Source organism: Anser cygnoides, chromosome 3 (assembly GCF_040182565.1).
Source record: "Anser cygnoides isolate HZ-2024a breed goose chromosome 3, Taihu_goose_T2T_genome, whole genome shotgun sequence".
NCBI lineage: Eukaryota > Metazoa > Chordata > Aves > Anseriformes > Anatidae > Anser > Anser cygnoides.
The window spans coordinates 24926660-24947155 of record NC_089875.1 but is presented as its reverse complement, the minus strand read 5'-3'; the positions used below and the strand labels follow the sequence as shown (position 1 = coordinate 24947155).

The 20496-nt window shown below is 41.9% G+C and overlaps 1 protein-coding gene across 1 annotated transcript; it reads left to right on the top strand.

The window, feature by feature from the left end:
- Positions 1-2553: 2553 nt before the first annotated feature.
- Positions 2554-19492, top strand: DTL (denticleless E3 ubiquitin protein ligase homolog; the record flags this gene model as incomplete). The annotated part of the gene is made up of 6 exons (XM_066993731.1): positions 2554-2572; positions 2797-2909; positions 7288-7377; positions 9165-9300; positions 13316-14160; positions 15697-19492. Coding segments are annotated over 6 exons (1272 nt in total), but the record flags the coding sequence as incomplete, so codon positions are not given.
- Positions 19493-20496: the final 1004 nt, after the last annotated feature.

Sequence of the window (20496 nt, the reverse complement as noted above, 5' to 3'; positions counted from 1 at the left end):
CAGCAAGTGCTCTGTCAAACAAGTAAACTTTCCAATGACAATCTATCTTGCGTAATAGATATCACTTCCAAATTTCCCTCTCTTCTCATTTCTTTGAGAATGCCTGTTGTCCAAAATGTTTTCTGGAGTTACTTCTTAGAAAGAAATTCTTTTTTTTTTTTTTAAGGATATTCTAGTCTGGTTTTGGATTCCACTGGTGCTAATCTCTTTGCTAACTGCACTGACGACAGTATCTACATGTTCAATATGACAAGTTTAAAGACCATTCCAGGTAAGAGTGATATCTGTGATAAATACCTGTTAAAAATAGTGCTGTGTACAGTAAGTTTTGAGGTCATCCATAAGAGCAAGCATCTACTAAAATCAAACAGCTGGCTGGTTTGCTGTTGTGTTGCATGGATACAGACTTCTGCTGCAAACTTGTTCTTGATCAGCCATGAAAACAACACTGTTAGAGCTGCAGCTGATGTGATGGAATAGGTGCAAAGAGCTCACCCCTAGCCCTTGGTATCCCCAGCCCTCGGTGCTCACGGCACTTGCTGGAACCCTGGTGTAGCAGTTTTGTGGGGCAGTCGAGAGACAAGGAGCATGTTATGGACTGACATCTGGCAGCGTTAGCCAGATGTTACAGAGCATAGAAAGACAGGTTTCTACCTCATGCACTGTGACTTAGAGAGACCAGCTTGAAGGCATAGAAAACCTATTTGATTCTCTTATGTCTGAAAGTACCTGGGAAAGAAGGCACCTGTTGAATATTATACTTTTATATATTAATATTACAAAGACTTCATATTTAGTTTTAAACCATCATAAATAAAGGTAATAGCACAAAAACATATGTAAGTGCAGGTGCTGCTTCAGCTAGACTGACACTAAGAGTAGTTTGCAAATTGACTCTGGTTATCTTGCGAGGAATGGTTAGTGTCCACCTGCTGCCCGCCTGAAGCAATCTTGAATCTTCTGCTTACCGTCAATCTCTGATCTTTCAACTTTTAGGGTCTGAATCCATGTGAAGTGATCACCTATTATGTCATACTCAGATATTCTAAGGTGTCTGTTAAATTTAGCTTCTGCAGCAGCTTCTGGGAGAAAATATCCCCAGCATATCGTGGAGATGCTTCTTTTTTTCTCTCATTTTTTTCTCAACTTTTTAGATTCCTTCAGCTCAGCATCTGTGACCTTTTTGTTGACAAGATGGGTCACAGACTTTGGTGCACTAAGCTTCTTTGTCATAGGCCAATGGCCACTTCTCAGAAAGCGGCAAATCTTATTAGATGCATTCCAGACAGACATATGATTTAGTTTCCATTGCCTTTTCTTAGTCTTTCAGTTAATTGAAACTAAATGAACAATGTGTCCTTCTGTATGCTCTTCAGCAAGGCAGTCTGTTGGGTGGGAATGCTTCCAAAGCTGAGAAGTAGTGCAAGGATTAAATATTAATAGGTCAGTTGTTGATTTTAATCCTGGGTGCCACCACTGAGCTGTGGAAATTCTCCCACCGGCCTGTCCCCCTGCAAGAACGGGACAAAGCCCAAGACACTCCGCTACCTGCCTCTGCACATAGCTATTGCCTTCCGTTGACTCGTGTGTAGCAGATAAAACCTGGAGAGAAATCTTGATTCATCCAGCCGGCTGAAAAATGTGCGTGCCTTTTGGGGAACTGGCCGGGGAATGGTGTGCCGTGCCTCCCGCAGAGGGCAGCACGGGCCTGTGGTTGGCGTGAGGTGCCGGCGGGGACGCAGGGCCTCCAGCCTCGCTGGTCTTTATCCAGACGGCAGCAGCTCCGATCTAATACCGGGACAGCGTTAGCTGGAAGGGAGCTGTGAGGAAATCCTTCTGTAATAGGATTTGCCTGTAACCACTGTGCAGAAGGAGCCGCAGGTTAAAATCAAAGCATCTTGTGGGGTCTCACCACATTTCAAAGAAAGCCAGAGGCAACCACGTCCTCTGGTCTGTGGGTTACCTTCTTTGCCAAAAACACGACGGAAAAGAGTCTGAAAGCCCTCTAACTGACTGCTGACTGCCATTTTCCTGCTGCGCTCTTGTGGATCCTGCAACGTTCACAGTGTCGCTACTTCCGAGGGCCGGGCGAGGGTGTGCCAGCCCCACGTGGTGCTAAATCAGGAAACTTGCCCTTTCCACCCCGATAACGAGGCTGGGGTGCTCCACATCCATGTTCAGCTCCTGTGTTGGCCGTTGGCTCTTCCAGTGCTTGCAATAGGAAGAGCAGCAGCTATTCAGGGCCTCGAGGTGAAGCTTTACGGGGACGTTAAATATAGATGTCTGACGAGCGTAGCTGACACAGAGGACGTCTTGCTGACGAAATGGAGATGCTGGCAGCCAGAGAAAGGAGTAGCAAATGCCTTGGTTGCTTCAGCGGAAGCGTTCTGTGCGACTGTCCTTGTTAATGTAGTGGGACTGGTGGCCGCGGCACTGGGAAGAAGGGATGAGGGGCCATAACCAGAGCTTTGGGGTAGCCCACGTGATGTCTGGGCTCTGCTTGTATCACAACCAGGTCAAAGCTTTAATAAACCTGCCACTGCTTTCTAATGCTGTGGAGACAGCCGTTCAGGTAAACCTGCTTTGTATCAGGGGCTATGAGGGCTGCTGTTGAATGATGCTTCCTGCTACCTGCCGGCTGGAGCTCCGAGCCCTAGAGCAAGGGAGCAGTACAACCACTTTCTCTAGAGGATACGTGGCTGGGCAGGAAAAGCCTGTAAGATCAGCCCTGCTTATGCACCCAACCCCACAGCTGTGCGCTGAGTGGTGTTTTTACTTTCATTGTTTTTCTCACAGTGGCGGTTTTCAGCGGACACCAGAACTCTAGCTTTTACATCAAATCCAGTACTAGCCCAGATGACCAGTTTCTGGTGAGCGGCTCGAGTGACTGCAACGCGTACATCTGGAAGGTGAGACGCTTGGGAGAAACCCAAGGGAGCGGGCCTGCCCAGGCTGGCTGCCCAGAAGTGCTCTGCTCTTTCGTTTCATTTGCTTTTCATGTTCACGTAGGACACTCCCTGCCTCCCACTCCTACTTAAAGCAGCGTGGGGTTAGCTCCTGGCATGTTGTGCCCAGAGCGTGTTGCTGTCCGGGCTAGATGTAACTAATGTAAAACAGAGCTACTCTCCTGCCATCAATACATCTATCATCACTGCTGCTTATTGCAAGTTGCTGATTGTAATCTGGTTTTAATGGGCATTACAGTCCTCTTTCAATCCTGTTGATTCAAGCAACTATGACAAGTAGAGAGTTCTTGGTTCATGTTTAGCAATGGAGCATGTTAGGGAAAAAAAAAAACAACTTAATTGTTTTAAAGGGCGCTCTTCCCCACCTCCACTTTTCTAGCTCTTGGTGCAGACTTAGCTTTTTCTCATACTTAATTTGCAGTAGTTAAAGCCTTTGTATTATAGCGAGGGCTCAGCCAGAGCCTTCAGCAAAAATTCCAAAGCACTGTCTGACAGCTGAGAGGCTTAGTCACTTGGCATCTTGTGCTGACGTGTAGGAAATGCAAATGTCACAAAGTTAATAGCAGGGACCTCAGAATAAGGCGTGCTTCAAGTTCTGTTCTCCATAGTTTACAGCTGTACAGGAATAGAGTAGACTTCCTACCTGAAGTAGAGCAGACAGAAGCTGCAGATGACTGCTCGTTTCAGGTTCTGGGTAATCTTAGGGACTGTTGAATTGTTTGCCCTGTTCAGAATGAGTTTGAAAGTAAAATAGAAAGCTCTGAGGGAAGAGGGTCACCCTTCTTTTGTTGTAGTTTGAGCATGTAGTCCCTTTGATTGTGAGAACGCTTCTTGTAAGCAGCTAGGTTGCTTACTCAGAAGTAGCAGGAGTGCAGTAGCATGGCCAGTTCCATGTCAAGCAGTGTAATTTTAGCCTTCCTTAGTTCTTTGCAAGTTCAGCAAAAATACCTGTGGAAACTTGGGCTGCGCATCCTGCATTCACGTGTTCTGGCTTTTTCGTGGAAAAGTGGCTGGAACTGGGTCAAGAGCATTCAAGGACGTCATAACATCTCAATGTTTATGCAAATACATTTTAAAGGTATTTGCATACAGGAGGCTTCTATTGCTGTCACATGTGGGTGACAGATCATATTGCATACTTATTAAATAAGTAATCAGGTAATCACTTTTCTTTTATTCCCACAGTCATGTTAGAAAGAGGGACCTTCAGTAAAACTTGGTCTCTTTTTTCAGATCTGTCATATGCAGAGGCTTCTTAATTTGTCTTAAATGTTGGAAGACTTTACTGACATTGAAACACATGTATCTTTTCCTGGGATGAGGATTTAGAGTGCTGTGAAAATATGTGCTTAGATATTTCATGAACAGTTAACAGGTAATGTTGGAAAGAACCTAATGAAGAGTGCTAGCTTTCCACATCTAGAGAGGAATAAAAGGCAGACCAAGACCTTATCAAGGAATAAAAGACAGAGTAAGACGTTGTCCACCCAGATTATTTCTTTGAGGAACTTTGGAAGCACTGCCAAGCTGTGCTTGGGTCAGCAGTTCCCAGGGAATACTGTGGCTAGAAGGTATTGCTGACGAGGGCGCTGTTTCAGTCTGCTTCTGTGTATAACATCACTTTCAGACAATGAACATTCACTTTATTGTGTTGGGTTGTTTTTTTAATTATTAATCTGTCAGTTAATGAACTGACTCAAACAACCCTAAGATCATAAAAGCCAGAGAGCAGAGACGTTTCTGTCTGCAGAAATGGTACCTAGCTGAGCTACTTCCCTCGTAATAAAAAACGTACTTTATAGGTGTACACTTCCATAGTTCCATTATCCTTCAATATAACTATATTAAGCTACCCTTTGGTCTGTCTGTCCCAGTGTTGGAATGTATGTGCTTCTGTATCATTAAGCATAAAACTATACACACCATTTTATGCTGAATCCTGATAATGGATACAACAGCTGTTCAATGAGTAGAATAACTAATAAAGTCTCATTTCCTAAGTTTCTCTGTTTTTTAACCTTTCCACAATAGCTCTGACTTCCAACAATATCCTGTCAAATCAGGCAAAAAGCAGCATGGGCTGTGGCTAATCTTGACGTGAAATGCACAGGCTGGCCTACTGTCTTTTGCCAAATGCAACGGACAGGGCTGCAGTTCTGCCTGCCTTGCTCCACGGGAAACACTGGCTGCATGCTCTGTCTCATCAGCACGAAGCTGTTTCAAGATCACTGCCCTCTTTTGGGTGTGGACCTGCTGAACAATTTCAGCCAAAGGTTGAAGTAGACAGATGGGTCCCCTTGCTGCAGAAGCCTCCCTTCCTTAGGAAGCAAGGCTTAAAATAAGGGTTTCTGGACTCTGAATACTTCAGCATTCCAGGGAAATAAGGAAATACAAAACTCTTGCTAATGCTTTTTTTTTTCTAGCGCCCTAGTATGGGTAGTGTAGGTTGGCCTCCTCCTTGTTCATATTCTAATGAATGCATCCTATCCTACTTTAGTACACAAACCAATTAAACCCAATTTACATTATTAATTTACACCACTGCAGTGTAAAACCAGTTTGGCCCAGCAAGAGTTATTTTCTTCCTCTGCTTTCCTTTCAGCAGTCAGCGACTACTAGTGACTACTCAGTCTGTTATGTGTGCATTGCAAGGTTATTAGTAAATGAAGGTGTTCTCTGCACCTCTGATTATTCCCTAAATAGGGATTTAGTTTCCATGACGTTGCATGTTTTGGCAGAGAAGGAATAATCTGAACAAGGCATTTAGTGGATATTTAGTCAGTGATTGCCTTTGCTATGTCAGGGGAAAAAAGTGGCCTGTTACGAAGAACCTGATTTTTCTCACAATATCAGAACAAGTTACTAGATTCAGAAGCTGGGTATTCGATTACAATTCCACAGGCTGCTATAGGAGGTGATCCACAAGGAAAAAAAATAATAAAAACGTAACCAAAAAACTTCTGTGTAGATCAGAAGTCTTCCCAGATGTTTTGCATCTTTCTTTGAAACCTGTATGTAACATCTACTCCTTTTCCCACACAGTAAAGGATCAGTTCATTCACTTAGTCATATATGCAAATCCTCCTTATAATCCCCCTTATAATATCACGTCAATAATGGTGACTCATAGATCTGGAACGGATTGTCTGCTGAAAGCATGCAAAGCTTGGATGTAATCTGTGTGTGCATGCGTGTATGTTTGTGTGTTTTCTTCCTTGGGCCACCTAATGCTAACTTCAGCTGTATCTGTCACATGAGCTGTGATTGAAGAGTAATAATAATATGGATTAATAATAAAAATGAGAAAGATTTATGAACGGTTAAAGAGAAACGGGGTTCGAGTTTAATGGGTGTGTGTGCTATAGGGAGCATTTTTGTGAACTCTTAAGAGGCTTTGTGGTCCAGTTGGTTGGCTGGAAGACGTTCAGACATTTGGCAGCCATACAAATACCGGTTCTGAAGCCAGTGAAGATTCATCTATTGAACTTTGGTGGTGGTGGTGGTTTTGTTTTTTTTAATAAACCATTTGTGGTAGGGATGTTTGCAAAACAGCAGCAGAACATATTTACCTATTCTCATTCAAAGTATGAGCTTCCCAAACTTTTAAGCATCTTACCTAGAACAGATAGTTACTTAATGTAGCAAAACGCTTGTGTAGTGTGTTGGGTTGACAGCTCTGGCAGAAATCCCACGTGCAGCAGGAATTAAGCAAGTGTTTCCAGGCAAGTCTGTACCTCTCAGTGCTGGCCAGCTGCTTCAGCTCTAGAGATGAAATACGAACTGATTCTCAGAGCTCCGTCAGTCCGTGTCTCTCAGAAGAGATTGTCAGCAGTACGTGATGTGGGGATGCTTTGTGGGGAAGGAAGAGCGTTAAGACATCTCTGGCTAGTCCATGAGGTGGTGAAGTAAACTCTGGTCTTACTCTACGTGGTCCACTGAACAGCTGCCATGGAATAGCCATCTTTATTAACATCATCCCTGTGAAATTGTTCCCTTGCTTTGAGACATTCAGTCCTCCAGAGAACACTGCTTTTATACAACTGCAGAGCTGCGGTGTCTTCAGGGAGGGTGCGACAGCTCCTCAGGCAGCCAGTGCCAAAAAGAAGTCTTGGAAGTAAGGAACAGGGATTTAGGTTTGGGTTTGCCTCTCAGCTGCAATGGACTATGGTTACAGGCAGGAAGCATTTAACTTGCCTGTCTCATATGGAAAAGACAAAGTATTTGCATGCTTCACAGGTGGGCTGCGGAGGCCCTTCTCAGTGGTGTATATTAGGCTCTGGGTCTTGTGATTTTATACTTATTTTTCTATGGAATTTTTAAGGTTTCTGAACCCAGCCTGCCTCCAAGGATACTTGTTGGTCACTCTCAAGAGGTTACCTCCATTGCTTGGTGTCCTTCAGACTTCACAAAGGTTTGTTTTCTGAAAAATTGTCTTCCCTATGAAACAATAGATGTAATGTGACAATATTTGCTTTTCAAAATTGCAGCAATATTTGTTGATTTGGAAGGAAGTTCTTAGTTAATAATTTCCAAAAATGTTCATTCAGGAGGAGGGGGTGGGCAGTAAACCAAGCTTGTTACATGAGTAAAAAATAACGAAAAGGTTCTGATATTTGTAATAATTTGAGCTGTTTGATAAGACCTAGCAAACTGTAAATGAACAAAGACTTCTCCTGATGAGAGCTTGTTACACTACCTGTGAGAGACAAAATTGTGAAACTATGTCATCAGGGCTTTCAAAAGCCAAAAGCTTGCTTAGTGGTTCCATACTTAACTGTCTGACCACTGATACATCTGCCAGTCTTGTACAGAGTGGTAAGAAGTTTTGAATGCCCTCTAAAAGACACATGGACTCTTTCATTGTGACTTTTTTCAAGATCTGAGCTGTTTTTTGACAAATATTTGTGTGTAGACTCCAAAACCTGCAGTTTATGCTTATGTCAGTTATTATGCCCCAAGTATCGCTAGAAGGAAGAGAATTAACAGAGGAAACTGGTTTAAATGACTGGCCTAGCTCAAACTGAGAAATAACTCCGAAAAATCCTAGACAGTATCCTAATAATAGCTAAAGTTTCTTGCATCCCATAGGTATGCAAGTCAGCCACTTTACCTAGCTTTCACTGCAGCACCAGGTGTTCAAAAAAACTTTACAATATAGGAGAGTGGGAGTCTTGCAGACAGACAGGGAGAATTGTTCTAGCTGTGTAAGACGCAGAAGAATATGTGAACTGGTATTTTTGATAAAATCTCTGGTCTCTGTGGCCCAGCATCCTGATCGTTATGATTTGGAAATGCAGAGCAATACAGCCTTTAAAATCTATATCAACTCAGGTAAAAAATAGTTACCCACCTTACAGACTCTGAAGCATGGAGAAAAGAGAAAATGTGGTGCTAAGAAAGGTCAGTAAGCTGCTTGAAGTGATTTGAGAGGCCAAGTTGCTTTCTGGGGGGGCAATATTGGTGTCACAGGTCACAGTATAGACACTTTCCCATCCACATTACTATGAACTTTGGCTACAGCATTTCCTTCTTGCTGGTGATTCCCATGTGAGTCACCAGATAACCTGTCCAAACAGAGCCATAAAAGCGTGGCTTAGGTAGGTGCTGCTGCTTGTTTGAAATAACTTCCGCAGATCATTTCGGAACAGCAGGAATCTAGGTGAATGTTTCTAGCAGAATTGGTTTCTCTGCCAGACATCTGAGTCTGCAGAGATAGCACTTAAGGCTGGTGCAACAGCCTTCCAGTGTCACCTTCTCAGTGTGCTGAGAATGTCTGTCCCCAAGCAGAAAAGGTCCTGAGTAACAGAGACAGACCTCGATGCAGGTGCAAGAAGCAGCATGTCTGCTTTTGGCTACTGAGTGATGGAAATTGCAAAATATGTGCTGGCCCTTCCTGAGCAGGCTGTCCTCTGTTACAGAGCTGTGCAAGGCCAAGGGTTACTGGTGGCTGGGATTTCTCTAGCAAAAAGAATTGAAGGCTTTTTGCCTGAGAGGCAGCCTTCCCCTTTAAAGCAAACACTTGTCAATGGTACAACAATGAAATAGAGTTGAGTTGTTTCTTTTGCTTTAAGGGTAAATCTTGTCCCCTTGCCAACCAGATTTCACCCTGCATTCATACTGGCTTGGTGTGTTGGGTGTAGCTGTCCTAGGTCATGTTGCAGTGCCCCAGGTACTGCAACAAACACGCTTATATTGCAGATTGCCACGTGCTCTGATGACAACACTGTGAGAATTTGGCGCCTACAACATTGTCCTGAGGAGGAGAAGTCAGCGTTCAGTAAAACCAACTTGGTGGGCTGGGTCACACAGAAGAAAACAGAACAACGTGGAGCAGGTAAGGCCCCTGTGATATCTTACTCTCCAGCAGGGCTTCTGAAATTTGGCTGTTCACCAACAAAAGACCTTGGCTTGTCTTACTCTTCTATTTTTTTTTGTGTTAGGCAATAGTTTATATAGCCAGCCAAACACTTCTTCTTATAAATACTTCTACCGCCACCAAGATGAGCTGGCTGAAGTAGCTTACAGTATGATGAAGTTTGCATGACCAGCCTGCAAAGTAAATATTAATATAGCTTGTCAGGCAGCCAGGTCTTCAGTGGGCATCAGCAGGTTATGATAAGTGAACAGCCAAAGGAGATGCCGTGTGCATGGACTTCAACTGGCAGCGCTGGAACCCAGAATCACTTGCTTCAGAGCTGCTTTCTTACATCTCCAGCTAAAGAGGGTTTGGTTATTAGCTGTAGCAACAAGTCATATTTTTTTTCATGTCAAATAGTAACAGAGAGCAGTAAGATCTAATGTTTTTTTCAGTTCCTATTTTACCAAGTAAAGGGCTGATGGCACAGCCTGGAAACTCTGAATTGTTTCCTTCTGCCCAGCAGCTGAACTCTGGTCAGTCTTCTTTGCTGATATTAATATTACATCTCTTTCTTTAGCTTTGTGCAGTGGGACTGACTGTCCATACAGACAAATGGCACTTGGTGAAAGGACTTCAAGAATGCCTTTAGACAATCACAACATGATCATATTGTTCCAAAATTAATCAGTAGCGTTCATCAATTCAAATACAATACCTGTCTACAAAGCCTAGGTGATCAAACAAACTATGCAGCATGCTTTCAAAGCTAGCAGACAGGTCTGGACTATATCACACCCAAGAATGCCTAAGGTTGCCTAATGATGCCTAAATGATTATAATATGTACATTTGAAGAATTGGCAGCAGGAAAAATCAGTTCAATGTCTCTAGCGTAGCCTTGATTGTGAATTGCTGCTCCTCTGGTGGAGAAGCTACTCACTGGACAGTACCTAGAACAAAAAGAAAGGAGCCCTGGGTCATAGCATTGCTTTGACTTGCGTGAAATTTGCATTTTGTTACAGCAGAGTGGGTGAAAGGAGAATAACACACCCCCCTCCCCTGAGTGAAATAGGATGAGCTTCTCTGTAGCGTAGCTCTGGAACTAAGAATAAAATAGCTTTTTAGCAGCTGTTGGTGTGACTTCCTGTGTTCCACCTATCTTTTCTAGCCACTTTCCAAATGAATTTCACCTTGGCTAACGTAAATAAAGGCTGAAGGTCTCCAAATCCCACTAATGGGATAACATTACATCTAACCTTTTGCCAGTGAGTAACTCTTGCAGGAAGTTTGCAGGACAATAGTAGGGAGAGTGCCAGATCTGCTCTGTAGCTGGTAAACGGTTTGTGTGTACATGCACACAGAGAGGGCTGAAAAATACACTTCGTGTATTTCACAGAAGTAAGCATGAGTCTAGTGTAGAAGCCTAAAACCTGAAGTAATTTGTACACTAAAATTTTACAAGTCAGCTTTGGCAATTTTACTGGAAAAATAGCTTATTTCTCCTTGTTCTTACTGCATTAAAGCAACACAGGAGGGAAAAGGAAGTACACAGACACTGCAAGCACAACAGCAGGCTTCCTGCTGACCTTGGCTGTTGAGCACAAAGCACGTGCTGTTGGAATATGGGAGTTATCTGCAGAGATTGATTCAGCATTGGCAATTAAGTACTATTTCAGACTTGCTGGGATGAGATCTGTGTAATTCTCCACCTATTTATGTGGAACAAGTTGTGAGGCTGAGGTTGGGTATTAACCGTTGACCTATATCATGAAGTGTAGCAAGCAATTTCCTTTTCTTTGGAAACTACTTTTGTGGTTTCCCGAAGTTGCACTACTTTCTCTTCGCTTTTGTGAAACCAAATTTGTGGAGTGGGCCTGTGCCTGAAAAATTCATGAGTCTTAAATCTGGAGATTTGTACTACCACTTTAGAGCGTTTGTAGCAGAGAAGGTGGAAAACATCTCAAATACCTGCATTGGTGTTATGCAAATTGACTGCAGGTATTTAAAGTATGCACAAGCATGCAACACTATGTGGAGCAGCAGCATGAATGGAAACAGCCTGGAACTGAGTAGAAGCCTGAATAATGCATGCAGTCTTACTAAAAAGCCTCGTGTTGATTTTCTTTATCTCAAGTTCAGGGATGTAGCTAGTTTGCTTCCCGTCCGACTCTCAGGATAGCTTTTTTTGCTTATTCACTGTCTCCACAGTATAACTCTCAGATTGGTTTGAGACTGAGAATACTCATACCCAGGTAATCATGCCACATTTATATCTGCTGTATGAATTTGTAGGTGGTCATTATGGATTGAGAACTGCTGAGCTTGCTTCTTCTCTTCTAGTAGCTTAAATTTTTAAATATAACAAATTCCCCAGCTTAAATATTATTGTTTTGTAAGTGCTCATTAAAGTAAAGGTTAAGAGAACCAATCTTGGCAGTCACTTTCTCCTAGTCCAGGCTGAAGTAAATTATTATGAGGTAGCACACTTTATCAGGAAAGCCTTTAATTCTGTTTATGCTTTAAGGTGGTTTGTAGTGGGATCTGTTAATATGGGGTCCTGATATGGTGCACCAGTACTTGTATTTTAAAGGGCTAGATAATGCAGTAAAAGGAAAGATCAAAAGAGGTTTATTAGGGTATGTAATCAAAGAGTTGTGTAGGTGATCGCTTGACGTGTTATTTGTCAGACAGCCTAGAGACCTAAAGAAAATGGCAGGTTATTCACAGTAGACTTCTCATTGTCCTAATGAAGTGCTTTACAGTACAGCAGCTAATGTTGAGAATTAGGAGTTCAGATTAAACCCCTGGAATACAGAAAACATTTAGAGCTCTTGTGCTCGGTAGTGGAAATGCCTGGGGTAACTCATGTGCTATCCTACTTAATTGCATCACCTCAAGTTACATGAATGAGAAATCAGGCATCTAAGAGACCTGCTAATGTGGTCTCTGGAGGGTGCCATAAAAAAAAAATTTCCAATGTTGCTGCAGATTGAGATCTTTTCTATATATTATTCCCACTGTCATTACTGAGATCCTTATGAGGTTCTGGGTGTAAACCTACCTATGACTACTGTTTTAATAAACTGGGTATTCAGAAACTTAAGCTAGGGATTCAGGAAAAAAGAGCAGGGGATTTTTACATCTTGACTAGTGAGCTCAAATAGCATTGTGACATATTTGTCTGGGGATCATTTATTTTAAAGAAATTACTGAACTACAGTGACAGATTTTATTTTCTTTGGAACTGAAGTCCTTGTTCAGGAGGTGAAGAACTTATCACATTTCCCTGGGTGTGGTAAAAATCTACCAACTTCATACTAATACAGCACTGCAGAAAGTTCTCTCAAAAGGACAAGAGGAGGACGTCCTTTCCCATTCTCACATTTTTTTTTTTTTATCTTAAAAATATGCAACTGTTAACACCTGACTATCAGCATTATTCATTTGGGAAGGTATTGTAGCATAAAGTTTCTGTGGTACTATAATTACCTATGGGACCTTCTTACGGTACCTTTGCTCCTCAATTCAATCATGGCCCCATTAAAGACTGTGCAGATGACCAGCTGCAGGTAAGGACCCAACCTTGTTCTCAGACAGTTTCCCAAAACAGAGCTGTCTGGACCGAGCCATTGCAAAGCTGCCAGCAAGGCTAGATAAACTTAGAAAATTCAAGATCTGTTTTGCCTATCCATCAGTCCCTCAGCTGTAGCTTAAGTAAGGGTTCTAGTTTTAGAAGGAATATGAATAGAAGTCAGACATTAAAACAATGTACTGTATTATACTTAGCCATATGATAAAGGATTTTAAATAGGATTTGTATCAGTTTAACTGAAATAAGAAGCATCTATGCAATCTGTAGTTCAGCAGAGTATGTTTGAGAAGCAGGGTGAGTGCTGAATCCATCTCCTGCCTGGAAGGGGCCTTTATGAAAGGTCTGCCTTTCATCTGCTGTTCTATGTTCCTCATTAAACTACTTATTTCTCCTCTACCAGGATCACCAGCCAGCCTACAGAATACTCCTGCCAAGGCTGTTACAGCGGGCAATCCGTGCGTTTCCTCGCCACGTCCGGCTGCCTGTGCTCCCAGTTATTCTGGAGACCTTCCTCTTTCTACAAACACTCTAACGGTCTCTCTCAAAACCCAAACTGCTGCAGCCTGCACACCAGCAAAGCGGAGTGGAGCCAGCCCATGCGCTTCTCCCAAACCTGTGCCTTCCTCCAAAATGTCCATTAAACACTGGGTAACCAGGACTCCGTCCTCTTCTCCTCCAGAAGTGGGGAAAAAGGCTCTTTCTCCTAGAAAAGCCCTGGCAGAAGTCACACAAGGTCTCCTGGAAGCATCTAGCACTCCTAAAGCACCACACTCACAGGTTGAAAAGCGTGCCAAGAGGAGGCTTGACTGCAGCAAGGAAGGCGACGTGAGACAGAAGTGTCTGCAGGCCTGCAGCTGTGTGACTGAACTGGACCATGTGGCTAAGAAGTCCAAGCTGAATTTATGTCACTTGGCTGCAGAGCAGAAAGCTTGCGATGAAGGCTCTCTAAGTCTGGCTGACATGGATAATGAGCACGAAGGCTCTAGCCACAGCCCAAAAGAGCCTTCTCTTTCTGGAAGCCGTATTAATCCATCCGACATTCAAACTCCCCCTCTTCTTTTCCAATCTCCTTGTGGAAAAGGCACGGATGTAGTAGATAAAGAGAATAGTTCACCTGAACGAAAAAACTGGCTGTCTGCTCTGGGAGAGAAGCTACGGACTGGCAAAGCTGGCAGCCCCCCGTCATCTCACAGTCCCAGTGCAAAACGACAGGATGCTGCGGCAGTGGCCACCTCACCGAAAAATGTAAGTGGGACGGTCAGGGACAGTGGCAACGAAAGAAGTTTTCCCTAGCTAGCACACTCCGCTTTCTGTGCATGGTTAGCTCTCTCCCACCGAGGCATTCAAAGAATTATCTGATTACAGACAAAAGAGATGATTTCTGGCCTAATAAGTTAGATACATTAATGCTGTTATCTACTAATCCCCTCTGTGCAGGAAGAGAATTCTTAGGATGGTGTTGTCCATCCTTTGAAAGGAACTTAGAGCATACAGGAGCTCAGAAATCCTCGTAGTCCCCAGCTGGATGTTTGAAGGATGTAGCTGTCATCTGTAATACAGCTCTTCTCTAAGAAGCACAGTAATGACAGCACCTTTCCTGGCAGATCTATTGTTTATGAGTTCACAGTCACATCTGCCTGTTTACGTTACTGGAAAGACATGTTAGCATTGGAAGAAAGAGCTAAATTTTATTCTAGCCCAGGTAGCAAAAGAATTTGTTACTTATCTTAAAACTCTGGGCTAAATAATGCCTTCAGTTCATTCTATCGAAAACTGTCAGAAAACAAAGAAATTGCAAAAGAGATAGAGGACAGGATTTGACCTACATAATCCTACTTTTGATGTACAAGAAGCCTGGCACTGAGCTCATCCTAGGATCTGAAAGTTAAGCTTATAAAGCAGCTAAAAAAGTTGGTGTGAGGGCTTGAGGATTTAGCATGCATACTGAAAAATGATAATTACATTTTTTAAAAACAAACCAAACTCGTCTCTTCTCTGAAACTGGACTTGACGTCCAACAGTTTCTTTGACTGAGTCTTATTTCAGTAAATGTCAGGTAAATTTTCAGTTGTCACAGTTTAGTTGTGCTCTCAACTGAACATCTGATGCTAGAAGTTGTTGCCGAGTTTAAGGCTTATTTTGGTGAAGTATCTCATGTCTTAATTGATTTCACCTCTTCCAGCATTTCTAGCAGATGTGAAGTGGGCAAGCCACCACTCCTTAGGTTATGCGTAGCAGTTGAGCTATTCATGTTATTGTTGTGCCAAGAAAACTTGGTTATAGTAAACCTACAAGTACTTATAGTGTGGGTTTAAAGACAAGATGTAAAGATTTGCCCTGGAGAGAGATTACTGTTCAGCAATCATCTGTCCTGCCCATTATGCTCTAGTTCAGATTTTGTGATGCTCATGGCCTGTGCTATGCCCAAGGCTTGCCAAGGTGCCTAGAGTAGCAGCAGCGCTCATTGATCTGTTACATCTCGGGGATCTGCAGCCCTGTAATCTGCAGTAGGGAAGCTGGAGCTGCAGCCAGAGTGCATTTCCTACAGCAGTAAGACAACCCCAGCTTTTCGCCAGTGTTTCCTGTAGGTGGTAAGCTTCTTATCTGTGAGACAAACAGATTACAGTAAAGAACCTTTCATTTCCTATCTTATTTGGGAAGCTAAACAAAGTGGAGTAATGACGGAGGGGAGACTTTAAGACTCCTGCAGCATGAGAACTGTTAACCAAGAAACGTTTCTTATTGGTTTTGTGGTTTGTTTGTTGTTGATTTTTTTTCTAGGCTGTAACCACTCCATCTTCCATGAGGAAGATCTGCACATACTTCCACAGAAAGCCACAGAATGACTGAAGCAGTGTGTAGCAGTTGCACCTGATGGATGTTGACACTGTGGTATTGAGACCAGATTTAGCAGCACTGCCAGAGCAATGTGCCGGGATTACACAGTTTGTTTTCAGACCTCAGTAAACTTGGGTTTTTACTCTCCTCTTTTTAAACCATTAACATTTGAAATCGGCCGAGTATGGAAAATTATCATAACACTTAGAGACTCATGGTTTCTTAATCACTTCAGCTGATGGATCTTATTTTGTAAAGAAAACAGAGTATTTTTTACACGGCAACTGTTATATCCCAAATTGAGCAACAGCTCTGCTGTGCATTGTTGACAGGTACATGAAGCTTGTCTTTTAATGTTACTAATCTGCTGTTGAAATTTCCTCTGCTTAAGAGTACTGCGTGAAGCATTGCACCCTCCAGAAAAGCAAGTGTTGTGTGTCAAGAAGCCTGTGCTGGAGGTAGAGCTGAGCCACTTCATGGTGAATGGCATTTCCAGTTATTCCTCTCATACAGTAACAACAACCGAGCAAGGAAGTCATGAAAGTGTAAATAAATACAGAAGACTTTCAAATGCCCTTGTATCCACCTCCATCCAATGGCACAGCTGATTATATTCCAAGAGGAGAGAGAGTATAATCATGTACTTAATACCTGTACTCCTCTTGCCACCCCCTTCCTTCTCCAAGTCTGAAAACTTCTGTATTTACCAACTTAGCTGGCTTTTGGACCATCAGCACTACAGCTGTTGAGACCAAAAGCTTGTCACTTCTCCAACATAAAATATTGGCAAGGTGTGTTACAAAAGTTACTTTAATCTATCCCAAATAGTGCTCCATAACAGCTGGTTGCTCAGAAACTTCTTACAGATTCAGCCTGCAGCAAAGGCATTAATAACTGCTTGTAAAATACCTTTATAACACTTATAATACAGTATTTATAAAATAATACCTTGTAAATTAGGGGGCACTTCGCATCTTAGAAAGCACTTCACAACGTTTACATATTAATGTTTTACATGCTTTGCCATCTGTAAGTCATCACTGATGCTGATAGAACAAGGTCACCAGCTGAAATGAGATCACTGTCCTGCTGGCTAATGATAATAACTCTGTGGTCATGGTTTCCAGAGGAGTGGTTAGTAAAAGATCTGTATCTTAGATTGGAGCATTTACTCTGTCTTCTGGTATGATAGTTCCTATGAACTGAAATAAATAAATAGTACCTCAGAATCCCTATTAAGTCTTTATATTGCAAAAGTATTGAGGTATTTGATGGGGATGTGCTCCAACTAACTCATGTTTTCTGTCTGAAAATTTCAGACTTACTTTACAGCATCATTGAATTACTATGGTAGCTGAAAGGGATTAGAAGAAAACATGCTGGTTTGTGTTTTGCTGTGGATTGTATTTTGCAAGGAAGTAAAATACATGAAAGAACTGGCTTCTATGAAAGGTCTCTTATAGTTACAAAGCAAAAATAAATGGGTAATGTAATTTAAAGAAAAAAAAAACACAACAGTAGTCATCATCAAGTTGAAGCTTTTAGCAGGAGCACTCAGGTATGTGTAGGGACCAGAACAACTTCCTCTTCTTTATTGAATTACAAGCCATCATCCCATGACCTTTGAGGAGATGTCATTAAGTTAGAAGAAAGTGGGGAAGGTAATGTAGTGCTTTGGGCATTTTTTTGTAGTGCTCTTTTTAAAAAAAAAAAAAAGGATTTTAAAATTGATTATTTGAATTGATAATATCTTGAGTGAAACAGGAATAAAAAATCTGTTAGTTTAATATTAACCTACTTCTGGATATTGAGCTGTATAGGTGGAAGTAGCAGAAATGTAACAAGGCAATCTGGTAGTTTTGTGATTGAATTCTGTCTTAACTGTAATTAATAAGAGCGACTGCTTAGGGTTCAAACTGCCTTGCCTACAGCCAGTTTTCCATAACAGGTTGCAGAATAAGGAGATAAGGACCGTCTTAAAGTATATGAGTGTCTTGTCAGCTATTTCAACAGCAATAGGATTTCACGTTCCACCATATATTTCACAATATTTTCCTCCTCCAGGAATGTTCTACACTCAAAGTATTATCTCCTGTATCTTGTAAATGACTACCTAGAGATGATTTACACTAAAGATTGTTCATCCCAGTGGTAACCATTAGTGGGGATGGGAGATTTTCACCTCCTAAATAGTACCTGTTTAGCAGGATAACTTGTTTTCTGGAACATAGGCTGTAATTCCTGTCACCTTAGGGTGCGGAAGCCTGGTTCAGAGCCTAGGAGAAGTAACTGAAGCTTATTATTCTTCCATGTCAAAGTGCCTTGATCTTGTGACAGAGTCATGATTGCAGGAGCACCAAATCACTGATACAAATCATATGTCAAGTGGTTTAAGGTAACAGGTGCTGTCTTTACCTGAGACACTTGCTGAACTAAGCACCAGGGGCTATGCCTTCAAGGAACTGAGCTCTTATTTTCAGCTAGCAAGCTATATCTCTGAATCATCTTTCCTTCTAAAGGACTGACAGAATTTCTGTACTACATGGTTGCGAGAGATGATCTTTTGAGTTATTATTCCCCAAACCCCATATGTATGTCGAGCCCACCTTATGCAGGTTTTATTTTGCAGGCTTTTCCACACAGAAGATACTGCTTACTGATGTCTTTCTCCTCAGTGTTTAACTTCTAATTGCCAAGTGGGATTTGGGAATGGCCAGGGCTGCTTATGACAGTACCCTTTCCAATAGGGTTACCAATAGGGTTTCCAATAGGTGTTACTAATGCTGTGTTGAAAGTTATGCCGTGCACTGCTCAGCCCTGAGCAGTCAACTAGTTTAGCTTACTAGCAGTTTTACAGGCTGGCAGTGGCTTTCAGCTAGCCTGACTTGGCAAAAGTAAAGAGGTACTCCTGGCTTCTGTAGAGATGCCTGGTCAGCTGGCTTTGGCAAGCATTTCTTCTGGTAACAGCACCTACTTAAGAATCTCTTGGGGAAGCTAACTACAAAGAAAACCAAAAATTGAATTGCCACAGTTCCCTGACTCGGTAGACAGTTGTACCAAAACCATTGAGGGGATGGAAGTGAGGATCTGGGGACACCAATGCCCACTAAGGGGACTGTTCCACCAAACTACTTCTTGAAGCGTAGAATTGGTAACTTCTTGTCGGCCAGGGATTGCTAAAGTCTTCCTTTGGCACAGCTGACCATGGCTGAAATCTGGATTTCTTACCTTCATACCACCCTGTAGACTGATCTACAAAGGTTGATGGAAAATACACTGTTGTGCCATAGAAAAAAGGTTCTAGGTGCTCTCTGTATGTGGTATACAATTTCTTAATAAGCTTTGTTTAGAAATAGATGTTTTTCAGCTAGGAATTTACCAAAAGCGTTTGGTAGCTGGCTAGAACTGTCCCAATACTCAAGGGTTTATATGTAGGCCTTGCATCCAGAATGTCTTTTAAAGACATCCCTCAAGGTCAAGTATTAAGACTTTTTTTGTAGCCAATGCTGGTTTGGCAGTAAATGGAAAAACAGTGTTTGGACCATCTTCAGGTCCATGACAATCAAATTTCATTCTTCCTTTCCGAAGCTGACCTAAACAGTTTTCCAAGTGAGTTGAAATTATCACACTTTGTTTCTCTACATTTTGCTGGTAACAGTTAACCCAATGGCTTGCATTTTTTTATTCTCTGATTCATCTGTGACCCAGTCTACAATAAATAAAATACATTCTGCTCCTATGTGGTATCCTTCTTGGGTTGACTTTCAAAAACCATCTTTAACCACCACCAAGTGCTCCATCTGCACTGCACAAAATACCAAACATGATGGAAAGCAAGGAAATGGAGAAAGCAACCATGAAGTGCAGCAAGGAGCCCATGTATAATTTATTATAAAATACCTTAACAAGAAACATTTCATGTCAATTATTTCATAGGAATATGCGCTATGTTATTAGGAAAGCTTTGTCCTGAAAGGACAAAGCAAAATTAAAGCCAAGGATTACTTTTCATTTTTAAGCCTCAAATTGGTTTATTTGTTTTTAAATCAGAGCAAGTAACTTTCCACCCTAATTTGAGCCTTATAAGAAAATTTTAGGAACTACAAGTATAGCAGGGTTACAACATGAAGACCCACTACTCCAGGCTTGTACAACTAGGCTTGGACTTAAAGTCGAGAAAGGATTATGTATAATGAAGTTCAAATATCCTGTTTCAGTAATTTCAACATCATGCCTTTAACTGTGTTGAAGCTACAGCAGTTATTTTTTTTTTGAAGCAGTTCACCCTTGATTTAAAGAATTCAAATGATCACAAGTCTGTTACAGTTGTATATAAATTATTCTAAAGGTGAAATACTGTGAAAAGATTCTGACTCATTTTGCTTTGCCTTTCAATTATTAGCTCAGGTTATTTGTTTTTGGTCTCTGTTAAAGGTAGTTCTACTGCTATTGGTATTTTATCCAATATGTAGGAAATTCAGAAGTGAGATTGAAACACCTATCAGTCTTTCATGAGCTAAATAGATTCTTCATACAAAAGACCAAAATATTTCCACAGCTAGGGAAGCGCTGCATTCCTTCGCATCAAGGTGCCACTGCAGTAGCTCTACCGGTATTAACACAAAGCCACTCTGTCTTTCATTTACCTCAAGGACTCACCTTTATGATTTATTTCTCCCCTCTTGTCTAAGGAAGAATGGCTGAATTGTTCTGTAAAGTATCTTCAATCATCCACTTCTGTAA